General features: G+C 50.6%; 1 protein-coding gene across 1 annotated transcript in view; it reads left to right on the plus strand.

Annotated features, from left to right (window-relative positions):
• The first annotated feature begins 1,107 nt into the window (after positions 1–1,107).
• Positions 1,108–15,897, plus strand: part of KCTD2 (potassium channel tetramerization domain containing 2) — a 31,772-nt gene continuing 16,982 nt past the window's right edge. Inside the window, 4 exon segments of the mRNA XM_075347484.1 lie at positions 1,108–1,226; positions 1,228–1,522; positions 2,148–2,256; positions 14,949–15,040. Of these exon segments, the coding sequence (XP_075203599.1) occupies positions 1,123–1,226; positions 1,228–1,522; positions 2,148–2,256; positions 14,949–15,040 (600 nt within the window). The 5' untranslated portion in view covers positions 1,108–1,122.

Consider the following 15,897-nt stretch of genomic DNA (forward strand, 5'->3'; position numbering starts at 1 on the left):
GTCACACACACACTGCCCCCTGTGGCTCTCCTCTGTCACACACACACTGCCCCCTGTGGCTCTCCTCTGTCACACACACACTGCCCCCTGTGGCTCTCCTCTGTCACACACACGATGCCCCCTGTGGCTCTCCTCTGTCACACACACACTGCCCCCTGTAGCTCTCCTCTGTCACACACACACTGCCCCCTGTAGTTCTCCTCTGTCACACACACACGCTGCCCCCTGTAGCTCTCCTCTGTCACACACACACTGCCCCCTGTAGCTCTCCTCTGTCACACACACACACTGCCCCCTGTGGCTCTCCTCTGTCACACACACGCTGCCCCCTGTGGCTCTCCTCTGTCACACACACACTGCCCCCTGTCACCCTGTGGCTCTCCTCTGTCACACACACACTGCCCCCTGTCACCCTGTGGCTCTCCTCTGTCACACACACACTGCCCCCTGTGGCTCTCCTCTGTCACACACACACTGCCCCCTGTGGCTCTCCTCTGTCACACACACGCTGCCCCCTGTAGCTCTCCTCTGTCACACACACGCTGCCCCCTGTGGCTCTCCTCTGTCACACACACGCTGCCCCCTGTGGCTCTCCTCTGTCACACACACGCTGCCCCCTGTAGCTCTCCTCTGTCACACACACACTGCCCCCTGTGGCTCTCCTCTGTCACACACACGCTGCCCCCTGTGGCTCTCCTCTGTCACACACACACTGCCCCCTGTGGCTCTCCTCTGTCACACACACACTGCCCCCTGTAGCTCTCCTCTGTCACACACACACTGCCCCCTGTGGCTCTCCTCTGTCACACACACACTGCCCCCTGTGGCTCTCCTCTGTCACACACACACTGCCCCCTGTGGCTCTCCTCTGTCACACACACACTGCCCCCTGTGGCTCTCCTCTGTCACACACACACTGCCCCCTGTGGCCCTCTTGTCACACACACACACACTGCCCCCTGTGGCTCTCCTCTGTCACACACACACTGCCCCCTGTGGCCCTCTTGTCACACACACACACACTGCCCCCTGTAGCTCTGCTCTGTCACACACACACTGCCCCCTGTGGCCGTCCTCCGTGCATTCTAGCCCCGGTCACCCGTTGCCAGTGGGTGTACCAATATGACGGCGCTGGTGCCCTCGGAAGTGACGGCACAGCGCCCCGGAAGCCTCTCCAGCTCCGAGTCTCGGTGTTATGGCTCCGCCGTTCTCTTCTGTTTGAGCCATTATGGCAGAACCACAGAGGGAAGCAGCGGAGCCGGTGGGAGCGCGGGTGACCCCGCACAGCTTGAGCATCCCTAGCCCCCGCAGCGGACCCCCGAGCCCCGGCCTCTCCTGCTCCGCACCCCGGAGCCCCCGCAGTCCCAGTCAGCAGGAGGGCTCTGGCAGAACGGGAGGAAAATGGGTCCGCCTGAACGTGGGCGGCACGTACTTCCTGAGCACCAAACAGACGCTGTGCCGGGAGCCCAAGTCCTTCCTGTACCGCCTGTGCCAGGAGGAGCCGGACCTGGACTCCGATAAGGTGTGAATGACGGCCAGCAGCCCTGAGAGATCAGTGGGCACGGTGTAGAGCAGGGCCATGGCAACCAGAACTGCTGGGAGACTCTTCTGTGTATTAGGGCATCTGCTGGGAGCAGAAAACTAAAAATGAGCAGAAAATGTCCCATAATGGCATTTGCTGGAGGCGGTGGGACGATGGCGCCCTGGGGAGGCGGGCGGTGGGACGGTGGCGCCCTGGGGAGGCGGGCGGTGGGACGGTGGCGCCCTGGGGAGGCGGGCGGTGGGACGGTGGCGCCCTGGGGAGGCGGGCGGTGGGACGGTGGTGCCCTGGGGAGGCGGGCGGTGGGACGGTGGTGCCCTGGGGAGGCGGGCGGTGGGACGGTGGCGCCCTGGGGAGGCGGGCGGTGGGACGGTGGCGCCCTGGGGAGGGTACTAACATTCCACTGTGCAGCATGCAGAAGTGTCCCATCACCCGAAATGTCTTATCCATGTCTCATCCTGGCAGGTACAGACGGATGATGAATTCGGGTTTTTATTCACGTTAGTGACCAGAAATGATGATTCCAAAGTTTATTTACTCCACATATGACTAATGATGTATATCTGTGTGCATTGTGTAGAGCTGATCTTGATTTTCTGTTTCCTAGGATGAGACGGGCGCCTATCTTATTGATCGGGACCCTACCTACTTTGGCCCCATTCTGAATTATCTACGACATGGCAAGCTGATCCTTAATAAAGAGCTAGCGGAAGAAGGTAAGGCTCACCAACTGAATATAGGCTATAAAGGGATTGTGTAAGAGATGGTAATATGTAGTTTGCCAGCATTTCTCTGTGCAAATAAGTCAATAAGTGGTATCAATTCTGCTTTATCCAGGGGCAATAAAACCTTGTTTCCACATGTTAGATATGTGCCAACACTTGCTGTTATGCAAATGTCTGCCACAGTATTGTGTCCAGCTAAAAACACGTTCTCTTCTATAACTTATATGCCATGAGGCACAAAAAAGGTTTCCTATGCTGACCACTAATAACTATTAGGAATCTGTCACCAGGTTTTTCCACCTAATCTGAGAACAGCATAATGTAGAGCAGGGTTCCCCAACCTTTTTTTCCTTGAGAGCCACATTCGACTTTGAAAGTTGGTCAAGAGCCACATTGTAGAGATGAAGCCGTAGTCAAAGCCAATTTAGCAGTAGAAAGCAGGAAACAACAATTGGAAATAAAGAATCTTCCCCATATTGATATCGTAGAAAAAAGTGACCTCCATACACAACACATTCCACTATACCAAGACCAATAATACCACATTGAAGGTAGAACTACCGCCACACCGTGACCAAACAACATATTACCACCACATAGTGACTGAATACAGCCACATACAAGGGAGAGATGACACAACACCATGACCAGACCACATATTACCACCACATTGTGACCGAATACAGGCACATACAAGAGAGTAATATCACCGCACCATAATTAGACCATGTAGTAACCGAATATTATCACATACAAGGAAGAAATACCATAACGCTAGGACCAGACCACATAATGACCAAATAATGCCACCCACACCGTGACCAGACCACATATTACTACCACAAAGGGACGTATAATACTACAATAATGATCATGAATAAAAACCACAATACTAACAACACTAATAAGTGCCATTTTACACAGGAGCTCTGTATATAGTGTAAGGTAATGCAATGATCACCAGTGACATTATACACAGGAGTTCTGTATATAGTGTATAGTGTGTGTGTACATGTAATACACTGACTTACCAGTGATGTCTCTAGTTGAAGTTATTCATCTTCGCTTTTCCTCTTCATCTGGCGCTGACCGCCATCACTTCTTCCTGCCATGACTAAACTCTGCAATAAATAAGTCACCTATAGCTGATCACTTCCAGAGCACATTCCTCACTTTTTCCCCAATTTCTACACTACATCAGACTTTTTTGTTTCCCCATGGAAGGTAGTATCCTCAAAATGAATTTATATTTCATCGGTAATAATGTCCCCTGAATTGCCCCTTTCTTTGTCGCTCCATTGGGAGACCCAGACAATTGGGGTGTATAGCTATGCCTCCGGAGGCCACACAAAGTATTACACTAAAAGTGTAAAGCCCCTCCCCTTCTGCCTATACACCCCCCGTGCTCCCACGGGCTCCTCAGTTTTCATGCTTTGTGCGAAGGAGGCAGACATGCACGCATAGCTCCACAGCTTAGTCAGCAGCAGCTGCTGACTATGTCGGATGGAAGAAAAGAGGGCCCATAACAGGGCCCCCAGCATGCTCCCTTCTCACCCCACTCTTGTCGGCGGTGTTGTTAAGGTTGAGGTATCCATTGCGGGTACGGAGGCTGGAGCCCACATGCTGTTTTCCTTCCCCATCCCCTTTAGGGCTCTGGGTGAAGTGGGATCCTAATCGGTCTCCAGGCACTGAGACCGTGCTCCATCCACAGCTCCTGGGGACTCTGCTGGATAAGGAGCCGAGTATCGTCAGGGACAAGGCCCTGCTACTTTAAGGTACTCTGTGTCCCCGTGGGGACCGCGCACAGAAACACTCCAGCATTGCTGGGTGTGTTAGTGCGCCGGGGACCGCAGCGCTGACCGCGCTTGTGCCATCACACACTGCAGCGTGCTGGGTGTGTTAGTTTATGGGGACTACCGCGCTGACCGCCGCTGCCATTTTTACACTGCGGCGCGGCTGGGACTGTTAGTGCGCCGGGGACTACCGCTCCGACCGGGCTTATACGCCGGCCGCGCTTATAACTTTAGTCCCCGGCTTTTGCGGCCTAGTCTCACTTTTTTCCCGCCCCCAGGCCTGCCAGTCAGGGGAAGGGCGGGACGCTGTACGAGAAGTCAGCACTGAGGGCTGGAACATGCTTTGCATACTCCACCCCCCCTCACTGTGCACAGTGGGGCACCAGATTCCCGCACTTTCCAGGGCACGCCCACGGCCCCCTCCTCTCCTCAGGACGCCGGCAGCCATTCCTGTCAGCTCTTCTGACGCTGGAGAGGGGAGACAAGCTCGGGGAGACCCAGGCAGGGATTCTGGTGACCACACAACCGCTTTGAGCGGGCGGTAAGCAGCACCTGAGGTGCTGGCCCCACTTGTGCAGAAGTGTACTTATAGATTATGTGATTCTAGGCTATACTTTACACTGTATGGTGCACGGTTGATTTTTGGCTATATACCCTCCTGGATTGCCCAGGGGAGACAACAGCATGGCGTCCACAAGAAGCAAGGGTGCCAAAGCACAGGCTTACTATGCTGCCTGCGCCGCATGTACGGCTATACTACCGGCAGGTTCCACTGACCCTCATTGTGTGCAATGCTCGGCTCCTGTAGCACTTAGTCAGCCGGAGCCTCTGCTAAGGGTGGCCCAGGAGGAACCACCTGCTAACACTGTCCAGGTGACAGGGACGGAGTTTGCAGTTTTTACTGAAAGACTTTCTGAGACTATGGCTAAGATACTAGAAGCTTTGCAGTCCAGACCGGTATCTCAGACCATGGGCACTGTGGAATCATTGCTCCCTGGTTCCCCTCAGTTGGAACAACAATGTCCTCCCGGGGTGTCTCATAGATCCCAGGGTGAGGTGCTCTGACACGGACCGCAGCCCCAGACCGCCTAAGCGAGCTCGCTGGGAAATTCCCTCGACATCATCACATTGTTCAGGGTCTCAGCGGGAGGACTCTCTGTATGATGAAGCGGAGGTAGCTGATCAGGATTCTGATCCTGAGGCCGCTCTCAATCTTGATACTCCGGATGGGGACGCCATAGTGAATGATCTTATCGCGTCCATCAATCAAATGTTGGATATTTCTCCCTCAGCTCCTCCAGTAGAGGAGTCAGCTTCTCAGCAGGAGAAATTCCGTTTCAGGTTCCACAAGCGCACAACGAGTATGTTTCTGGACCACTCTGACTTCAGAGAGGCAGTCCAGAAACACCGAGCTTGTCCAGATAAGCGTTTTTCCAAGCGCCTTAAGGATACACGTTATCCCTTCCCCCCTGACGTGGTCAAGGGCTGGACTCAGTGTCCCAAGGTGGATCCTCCAATCTCCAGACTGGCGGCTAGATCCATAGTTGCAGTTGAAGATGGGGCTTCACTCAAGGATGCCACTGACAGACAGATGGAGCTCTGGTTGAAATCCATCTATGAAGCTATCGGCGCGTCTTTTGCTCCAGCATTCGCAGCTGTATGGGCACTCCAAGCTATCTCAGCGGGTCAAGCGCAAATTGACGCACTCACACGTACGTCTGCGCCGCAAGTGGCGTCCATAACCTCTCTAACGTCGGCATTTGCGTCCTACGCTATTAATGCTGTCCTGGACTCTGCGAGCCGTACGGCGGTTGCAGCCGACAATTCGGTGGCAATACGCAGGGCCTTGTGGCTACGGGAATGGAAGGCAGATTCGGCTTCCAAAAAGTGCTTAACCGGTTTTTCCACTTTCTGGCGACCGTTTGTTTGGTGAGAGATTAGATGAAATCATCAAACAATCCAAGGGAAAGGAAACATCCTTACCCCAGGCCAAACCAAACATACCCCAACAGAGGAGGGGACAGTCGAGGTTTCGGTCCTTTCGGGGTGCGGGCAGGTCCCAATTCTCCTCGTCCAAAAGGCCTCAGAAGGATCAGAGGAACTCCGATTCATGGCGGTCTAAGTCACGCCCTAAAAAGACCGCCGGAGGTGCCGCTACCAAGGCGGCTTCCTCATGACTTACGGCCTCCTCACACCGCATCCTCGGTCGGTGGCAGGCTCTCCCGCTTTTGCGACACCTGGCTGCCACAGGTAAAAGACCATTGGGTGAGAGACATTCTGTCTCACGGTTACAGGATAGAGTTCAGCTCTCGTCCTCCGACTCGATTCTTCAGAACATCTCCGCCTCCCGAGCGAGCCGATGCTCTTCTGCAGGCGGTGGGCACTCTGAAGGCAGAAGGAGTGGTGGTCCCGGTTCCTCTTCAGCAACAGGGTCACGGTTTTTACTCCAACCTGTTTGTGGTTCCAAAGAAGGACGGGTCTTTCCGTCCTGTCCTGGACCTAAAACTGCTCAACAAACACGTAAAGACCAGGCGGTTCCGGATGGAATCCCTCCGCTCCGTCATCGCCTCAATGTCCCAAGGAGATTTCCTTGCATCGATCGATATCAAAGATGCTTATCTCCACGTACCGATTGCTCCAGAGCATCAGCGCTTCCTGCGCTTCGCCATCGGAGACGAACACCTTCAGTTCGCGCCACTGCCGTTCGGCCTGGCGACAGCCCCACGGGTTTTCACCAAGGTCATGGCTACAGTAGTTGCGGTCCTCCACTCTCAGGGTCACTCGGTGATCCCTTACTTAGACGATCTGCTGGTCAAGGCACCCTCTCAAGAGGCATGCCAACACAGCCTCAACGCTACTCTGGAGACTCTCCAGAGTTTCGGGTGGATCATCAATTTTCCAAAGTCAAATCTGACACCGGTCCAATCGCTGACATATCTTGGCATGGAGTTTCATACCCTCTCAGCGATGGTGATGCTTCCGCTGAACAAACAGCGGTCACTGCAGACAGGGTTGCAATCTCTCCTTCAAGGTCAGTCACACCCCTTGAGGCGCCTCATGCACTTCCTGGGGAAGATGGTGGCAGCAATGGAGGCAGTCCCTTTCGCGCAGTTTCACCTGCGTCCTCTTCAATGGGACATCCTACGCAAATGGGACAGGAAGCCGACGTCTCTCGACAGGAACGTCTCCCTCTCTCAGGCAACCAAAGCTTCCCTTCGGTGGTCACTTCTTCCCACTTCTTTATCGAAGGGGAAATCCTTCCTACCCCCATCCTGGGAGGTGGTCACGACGGACGCGAGTCTGTCAGGGTGGGGAGCAGTCTTTCTCCACCACAGGGCTCAGGGTACGTGGACTCAGCAAGAGTCCTCACTTCAGATCAATGTTCTGGAGATCAGGGCAGTGTATCTTGCCCTAAAAGCGTTCCAGCAGTGGCTGGAAGGCAAGCAGATCCGAATTCAGTCGGACAACTCCACAGCGGTGGCTTACATCAACCACCAAGGTGGAACACGCAGTCGGCAAGCCTTCCAGGAAGTCCGGCGGATTTTGATGTGGGTGGAAGCCATGGCCTCCACCATCTCCGCAGTTCACATCCCGGGCGTGGAAAACTGGGAAGCAGACTTTCTCAGTCGCCAGGGCATGGACGCAGGGGAATGGTCCCTTCACCCGGACGTGTTTCAGGAGATCTGTTGCCGCTGGGGGATGCCGGACGTCGACCTAATGGCGTCCCGGCACAACAACAAGGTCACGGCATTCATGGCACAATCTCACGATCACAGAGCTCTGGCGGCAGACGCCTTAGTTCAGGATTGGTCGCAGTTTCAACTCCCTTATGTGTTTCCTCCTCTGGCACTGTTGCCCAGAGTGTTACGCAAGATCAAGGCCGACTGCCGCCGCGTCATCCTCGTCGCTCCAGACTGGCCGAGGAGGTCGTGGTACCCGGATCTGTGGCATCTCACGGTCGGCCAACCGTGGGCACTACCAGACCGACCAGACTTGCTGTCTCAAGGGCCGTTTTTCCATCTGAATTCTGCGGCCCTCAACCTGACTGTGTGGCCATTGAGTCCTGGATCTTAGCGTCTTCGGGATTATCTCAAGAGGTCATTGCCACTATGAGACAGGCTAGGAAACCAACGTCCGCCAAGATCTACCACAGGACGTAGAAAATATTCCTGTCGTGGTGCTCTGCTCAGGGTTTTTCTCCCTGGCCATTTGCCTTGCCCACTTTTCTGTCCTTTCTTCAATCCGGATTGGAAAAGGGTTTGTCGCTCGGCTCCCTTAAGGGACAAGTCTCTGCGCTCTCTGTGTTTTTTCAGAAGCGCCTGACCAGACTTCCACAGGTACGCACGTTCCTGCAGGGGGTTTGTCACATCGTCCCTCCTTACAAGCGTCCGTTAGAACCCTGGGATCTGAACAGGGTGCTGATGGTTCTTCAGAAACCACCGTTCAAGCCAATGAGGGATATTTCTCGCACGCCTTTCGCAGAAAGTGGTTTTCCTAGTAGCAGTCACTTCACTTCGGAGAGTGTCTGAGCTAGCAGTGTTGTCATGCAAAGCCCCTTTCCTGGTGTTTCACCAGGACAAGGTGGTTCTGCGTCCGGTTCCGGAATTTCTCCCTAAGGTGGTATCCCCCTTTCATCTCAATCAGGATATCTCCTTACCCTCTTTTTGTCCTCATCCAGTTCACCAATGTGAAAAGGATTTGCACTTGTTAGATCTGGTGAGAGCACTCAGATTCTACATTTCTCGTACGGCGCCCCTGCGCCGCTCGGATGCACTCTTTGTCCTTGTCGCTGGCCAGCGTAAAGGGACACAAGCTTCCAAATCAACCCTGGCTCGGTGGATCAAGGAACCAATTCTCGAAGCTTATCGTTCCTCGGGGCTTCCGGTTCCCTCAGGGCTGAAGGCCCATTCTACCAGGGCCGTGGGAGCGTCCTGGGCCTTGCGGCACCAGGCTACGGCTCAGCAGGTGTGTCAGGCAGCTACCTGGTCGAGCCTGCACACTTTCACGAAACACTATCAGGTGCATACCTATGCTTCGGCAGATGCCAGCCTAGGTAGGCGAGTCCTTCAGGCGGCGGTTGCCCACCTGTAGGACGGAGCCGTTACGGCTCTATTATGAGGTATTCTTTTACCCACCCAGGGACTGCTTTTGGACGTCCCAATTGTCTGGGTCTCCCAATGGAGCGACAAAGAAGAAGGGAATTTTGTTTACTTACCGTAAATTCCTTTTCTTCTAGCTCCAATTGGGAGACCCAGCACCCGCCCCTGTTTTTTTGTGTACACATGTTGTTCATGTTGAATGGTTTCAGTTCTCCGATATTCCTTCGGATTGAATTTACATTAAACCAGTTTATAATTTTTTCCTCCTTCTTGCTTTTGCACCAAAACGGAGGAGCCCGTGGGAGCACGGGGGGGTGTATAGGCAGAAGGGGAGGGGCTTTACACTTTTAGTGTAATACTTTGTGTGGCCTCCGGAGGCATAGCTATACACCCCAATTGTCTGGGTCTCCCAATTGGAGCTAGAAGAAAAGGAATTTACGGTAAGTAAACAAAATTCCCTTCTTTGCCACCATAAACCAATAATTTTTGTCCCTCATTCTGTTCCCAAATAGTTATGTCCCTCATACTGGCCCCCTTAATTTTAATGTCTGGGGAAACAAGTGGAATCAGAAGGGGTTGTTAATTGCTTCCTGCACAATATATCCCCCCACACACTGCTTCTCTCCAAAATAGTTCCACAAAGTGCCCCTTTCCACAATGTCCCCCCAAAACTTGCCCTTTCTATAATATCTCCCCATAGCACATCTCTGCATAAATCCCCCCCCCCCGCTCATTATATTATGCTGCCTTTCACAATCTCCTTCCTAATTGCCTCTTAATGACCCTGATTACCCCATATTGTCCCCCATTGCTCCACAGTGTCCCAATTTGCTTTATAATTTCCTCCATTGCCCCATAATGTCCCAATCAATCAATTTGCTCCATAATGTTACCATTGCTCCAAAATGTCCCTCATTGACCCATAATTTGCCTCATAATGTCCCCATTACCCCATAATGCTTCTTATTCCCTCACAATGTCCCAAATGTACTGTCTCAATTTACTCTATAATGTCCCCCACTGCCCCATAATGTCCCAATTTGCTTCCTAATGTCCCCCATGTCCCCACAATGTCCAAATTTGCTCCATAGTGTCCCTCATTGCACCACAATATCCCAATTTACACTATGTCCCCCATTTCACCATAATGTCCCAATACGCTTCATAATGTCCTTCATTGCCCCCTAATGTCCCAATTTGTTTTATGATGTCCCCCACTGCCCTATAATGTCCCAATATGCTTCATAATGTCCCCCACTCACCCATAATGTCCCTCATTGCCCCATAATGTGCCCCATAATGTCCCTTGTAAAGTAAAACCGCTCCTCCCCTACCACAGCCCCCTCATCTAAAATTATTGTACATGTCCTCTTCGGTTCCTGCTGGAGCGTTTACCTGTGCCTGCTCTTCCTCCTCTTCTCTGCACCCATGGCCCCGGTGATGACCGCATGTTGGTGTGGTCCTGAGGAGCTCCTCCGCCTCACTCCTGTTTCCGCACTGTTCAAATGTATGTGCGCCTGAAAGACATGCATACATTTGAATAGAGGCGGGGTCTCCAGGTCCTTGACTCTGCATATGTGCAGGCCTAGACTCTCACAGTGCAGCGTTAGGACCTTAGGTGGAGTCACATGACTGTGATGTCACCAAAGCTCATTCTGCAACTGCGGAAACTTCAGCAATAGTGCAGAACTTGTACTGTCACTGAAGTTTGATTGAAAGGCTGGGAGGCCCTCAGAGCGTGGGGGCCCTGGATCAGCTGCCCACCAATAACCGCCAGCCCTGAGAAAAAGATGGTCCCGCGGCCCTGTACAACTACGCTTCCAGTGACCGACAGTGAGCCACATGTGGCTCACGATCGACTGGTTGGGGACCCCTGATGTAGAGACATAGATCCTGATTCCAGTGATGTGTCACTTACTGGGCTATTTAGTGTAGTTTTGATTAAATAACCTTTATCAGTAGGAAATTATCACAACATGAATAATAAAGCTGCTGCCATGTAGTTCTCCATTTTCATGGGCTCTGCATAATCCCACCCCTACCACAGCTTGACAGCTTTCTGCCTATGCACAGATTACACAGAGCTCAGCATTTATAGAACTGATTAGATCTGCATTAGATACATTTTATTTATTATATTATCAAAAGTCACAGTAAGCAGCCCAGTAAGTGACATATTGCTGGTATTGGAATTGGGGTCTCTTATCATGCTGTTCTCGTATAGGGGAGCAAAAAGCTGGTGACAGATTCCCGTCAAAGGGAATCTTCAGTAGGATCAACTATACTAAGCCGTCTACATTACTGTGCAGGTTATAGAAAGTTGAATAAAAAAATACCTTAATATCTGTGATTCAGTGCCTTATTCCATGTTTTTCTTAATATGTAAATGAGCTGTTAAAATCTATGGTTCGGACACAGATTCCCTGAGAATCTCTCCATTATTATTATTATTATTAGCTTATTTTAAACAAGAGGAACATTACCAGTGTGAGACATGAAGATCAAGAGAGCAGGCTGTCAGTTATTACATGTCTCACACTGGTAACACCCTTTAATATAAAAATTTCCCTGGAATAAGACATTGGATCACAAATATCAAGGTATCATGTTATCCTGCTTCCTATGATCCACATGCCCATATAGACTGTTTAGGAGGGTTCACCCTGCTGATAGATTCCCTTTTAAGTTTTATAATTGGATTATACATAATTTAAAATGTATCTCTGTACAATGTGCTTTAAAACAATGATATCGTGTGTACCAGAGGTACATCATCATTTATTCTAACTTGTTCTCATGGTGTGATCATACCCTCTTCTGGTGCCTATATATCCGTGCTTGGGTTTATATTGTAATTTCTGAACTCAGAAATGTCACTATTAATGATGACCATAATAACATGTTAATAATGTCCATAATATATTATTAAAGGGAACCTGTCACCAGTTTTTTTACCTATAAGCTACGGCCACCACCAGTGGTCTCTTATATACAGCATGTTAGAATCCTGTATATAAGAGCCCAGGCCGCTGTGAGAACAGAAAAACACTTTATAATACTTACCTAATGGTCGTGCGGTTGGCCATATGGACGTCTCCGGTGTCGATGCCACCTCTTTCGGCCATCTTCGTCCTCTTTCTGAAGCCTGTGTGCATGACGCGTCTACATCATACACACTCGCCGGTCCTGCGTAGGCGCACTACAATACTTTGATCTGCCATGCTCAGAGCAAATCAAAGTGCCTGCTCAGGACCTGAATGCCGGCAAGTGTGTATGACGTCAGACGCGTCATGCACCGCGGCTAGAGAAGGAGAACAAAGATGGACAAAAGAGGCGGCGCCGGCATCGGACAATGGAGACGCCCATTAGGCCCACCGCACGACCGTTAGGTATGTATTCTAAAGTATTTTATGTTGTCACAGTGGCCTGGGCTCTTATATACAGCATGTTAGAATGCTGTATATAAGGGCCCACTGGTGGTGGCCGCAGCTTATAGGCCGAAAAGTGGTGACGGGTTCCCTTTTAAGGTATCTGGAACTCTGAGACTGTTTATACTTGTGTTCAGACATTCTTTTTCTCTGTACTGGTTTTTGGAACAGACAAGATTAAAAGGGGTTTTCCAGTTTCAGGAATGCCCTTCCAGCTGCAAAACCCCCCCAAACTGTGCTTTACTCACCCTTCCCGGGTCCACGGCTGAATCTCTGCAGCTGCTGCCAGTTGTTTTATGGTCTGCAGCCAATAGCTGAGCTCTGCCCAAGTTGATGAAACGTTGAGTTTACTGATTGACTGCAGTGCTGTCAATGTGATATCAGTATTGTGACTCAAGAAAGCATTAATGCTGACCCCCTCTATAATGCAGGCAAATGCGTCACTGATTGAATATAAAGGAAATCTGAGCTGAGCCTAAATAATTGTTTGTGCCATGTAGGAAAATCATTGTGTGCTTGTTCTGCCAGATACCAAGGTTACATGGGACCCTTTAGGCTATGTGCGCACTGGGAAATGGAATTTTCTTGAGAAAATTCCGCATGCTCTCAAAGATTACCGCACCCGCGGTAAAAAACCGCGGGAAACCGCACCCGAAAACCGCATGCGGTATTGCCGCGGTATTGCCGCGGTTTTGCCGCGTGCGGGTTGGGATGTGCTTTATTGCATTCAATGCAATAAAGCACATTGAAGAAAAAAAAAAAAAAAAGTCATTTAATTCTGAGATAGTAGATAGACAGAAGAATAGACAGAGGGATAGATAGATAGAGGACAGATCGCTGCATTTCCCACGGTCGGCAGTGAGTTCACATTACCGGCCGTGGGAAATGACCAGTAATTACCTCTGCTGTCTGCTGCGTTCATTCAGCGCTGTGTCTGTGACAGTCGCGGCTGGATGTAAGCAGCGCAGGACCTGTGGATTACGCCGGAGCAGTGGATTACGCCGGAGCTTTGGTGCGGGAGGGGTTAATAAAATGGTGAACGAGGCTTGTTTGTTTTATTTAAAATAAAGGATTTTTCGGTGTGTGTGTTTTATTCACTTTACTTACGGGTTGATCATGTCAGCTGTCACATAGACGCTGCCATGATCAAGCCTGGAGTTAATGGCGGTGGTCCCCCACCATCATTAACCCCTTGTATTACCTTGCCACCACTGCTACACAGTGGCAAGAAGAGCCGAGGACACGCCGGTGCTGCCGCATAATGCATGCGACAGTGCCGGGGCAGCTGCGGCTGATATTCTCGGCTGCCGGAGGGGGAGTGAGGCGGGGGACATTATCCCTGCCCCTCTCCCTCCCCAGCCTGAGAATACCGGGCCACCGCTGTGTGCTTACCTCGGCTGGACGGTAAATATGCAGCGGAGCCCACGTTCTTTGTTTTCTATATTTCCGTTTTCTTTCTATGTGTGTTCTATGTCTGTGATGTCTGTGTGTGTCTGTGATGTGTGTGTGTGTGTTTACTCTCTGCACGGCTTCCTCTTCCTGTAATGACATCACTTCCCTGCAAACCGCAGACAAGCGATGTACATTACCGGAGGTAAACCGCGAAATACCGCAGGGAATAACTCAGGAAAACGCAGTGAACCGCACAGAATTTGCCTGCGTTATTCCCTGCGGGATTTCATGATTAACATTGGAGTCAATGGAGTGAAATCCCGCAGCGATGTGCGGAAAAGAAGTGACATGCACTTGTTTTTGCTGCGGGATTCCCGCAGCAAAACATGCAGCTGTCAAATTCCGCCCAGTGCGCACAGGATTTTTTTTCTCCATAGGATTTGCTGGTGATTCACTGCAGAGATGTTATGAACATTTTCTGCAGCGAAACATCAGCAAATCCGCGGAAAATCCGCGGCAAAATCCGGTAAGTGCGCACATAGCCTTAGACTGGTGTTTTAGTCTTAGGTGGCCTGATGGTTGTACGCCACAGAGGATGACTAAAATCACCTTGGTGCTTCATGGTGATTTCAAGTCTAATGAGTGTGGTGCGTGTAAAACATCGGACTGCACTCTGATGACATCTGAGTGCAGTTCAGATTAGGCGGACATAGACCATGGAGAAATTAAGTTTTCCATCTTCTTCGCGTCGGTTCTACAATTCTTACACATGAGAGAATCTGATCACCGTGAATGACATTCAGCTCAAACTCTGATCAGTGTCTGAGCCGAGCCGAGTGTCATTACCACAATCCATTCTCGGAAGAGAGAATGATCGCGTCTTTGAGCGAGCCCTCAATCAAGAGCAGATGAATTGTTAATAATAGAATCAGCTTCACGTTTGTTAAATTGGCTGTATCTTCTCCACACAGGGGTTTTGGAAGAAGCAGAGTTTTATAACATCGCTTCACTTGTGCGACTAGTGAAGGAGCGGATTCGAGACAATGAAAATAGAACGTCACAGGTAAGCCATACACAACTGGCCCTTCAGCTGTTGCTGGGCATATATATGGGCATGTATAGAGCACCTAATTAGCTTTCTTAATTTCACCCAGAAATTATAATCCTATAAAATAATCAGTGGGATTGGAATATTTTCCTAAAGAAACTCTCCAACTGAGAGATTGAGTTACAAATCTGTTGGGCGGCACGGTTGCTCAGTGGTTAGCACCGCAGTCTTGCAGCGCTGGGGTCCTGGGTTCAAATCCCACCAAGGACAACATCTGCAAGGAGTTTGTATGTTCTCCCCGTGTTTGCGTGGGTTTCCTCCGGGTTCTTCAGTTTCCTCCCATACTCCAAAGACATACTGATAGGGACTCTAGATTGTGAGCCCCAATGGGGACAGTGTTGCCAATGTATGTAAAGCGCTATGGAATTAACAGCGCTATATAAATGAATAAAATTATTATTATTATTATTATTCATTACATCTTAAGGGAATTGTCCACTCTTTGGACATCACCTCTTTAAATGAAGTTGTCCCCATTGTAAAATAAGAGAGATACTCCCCTCCTGCATCGGCGCCATTCCAGCAATGGCATTGCTAGGTCATGTGTGCCTTGCAGCTATTTAGCGGCCACTATTGGGATGCTGGGCTCTTACCTCCTTCAGGAAAATGCTGGACAAGGAGAAGTAAGAGAGCAGCAGCCAAATAGCGGTCGCTGATGCTGCAGGGCACACCTGGCATAAGTGTCATCCATGTTCCTTGAATGAGATTGGTTCCTTGAAGGTGAGTATATGTTTTATTCATTTTACAAAAGGAGAGTACTTCATTTAACCCCTTCACGACCGGTCGATTTTGCGCTTTCCGTTTTGTTTTTT

The sequence above is a fragment of the Anomaloglossus baeobatrachus genome, chromosome 5 (assembly GCF_048569485.1).
Source record: "Anomaloglossus baeobatrachus isolate aAnoBae1 chromosome 5, aAnoBae1.hap1, whole genome shotgun sequence".
In the NCBI taxonomy this organism is placed as follows: domain Eukaryota; kingdom Metazoa; phylum Chordata; class Amphibia; order Anura; family Aromobatidae; genus Anomaloglossus; species Anomaloglossus baeobatrachus.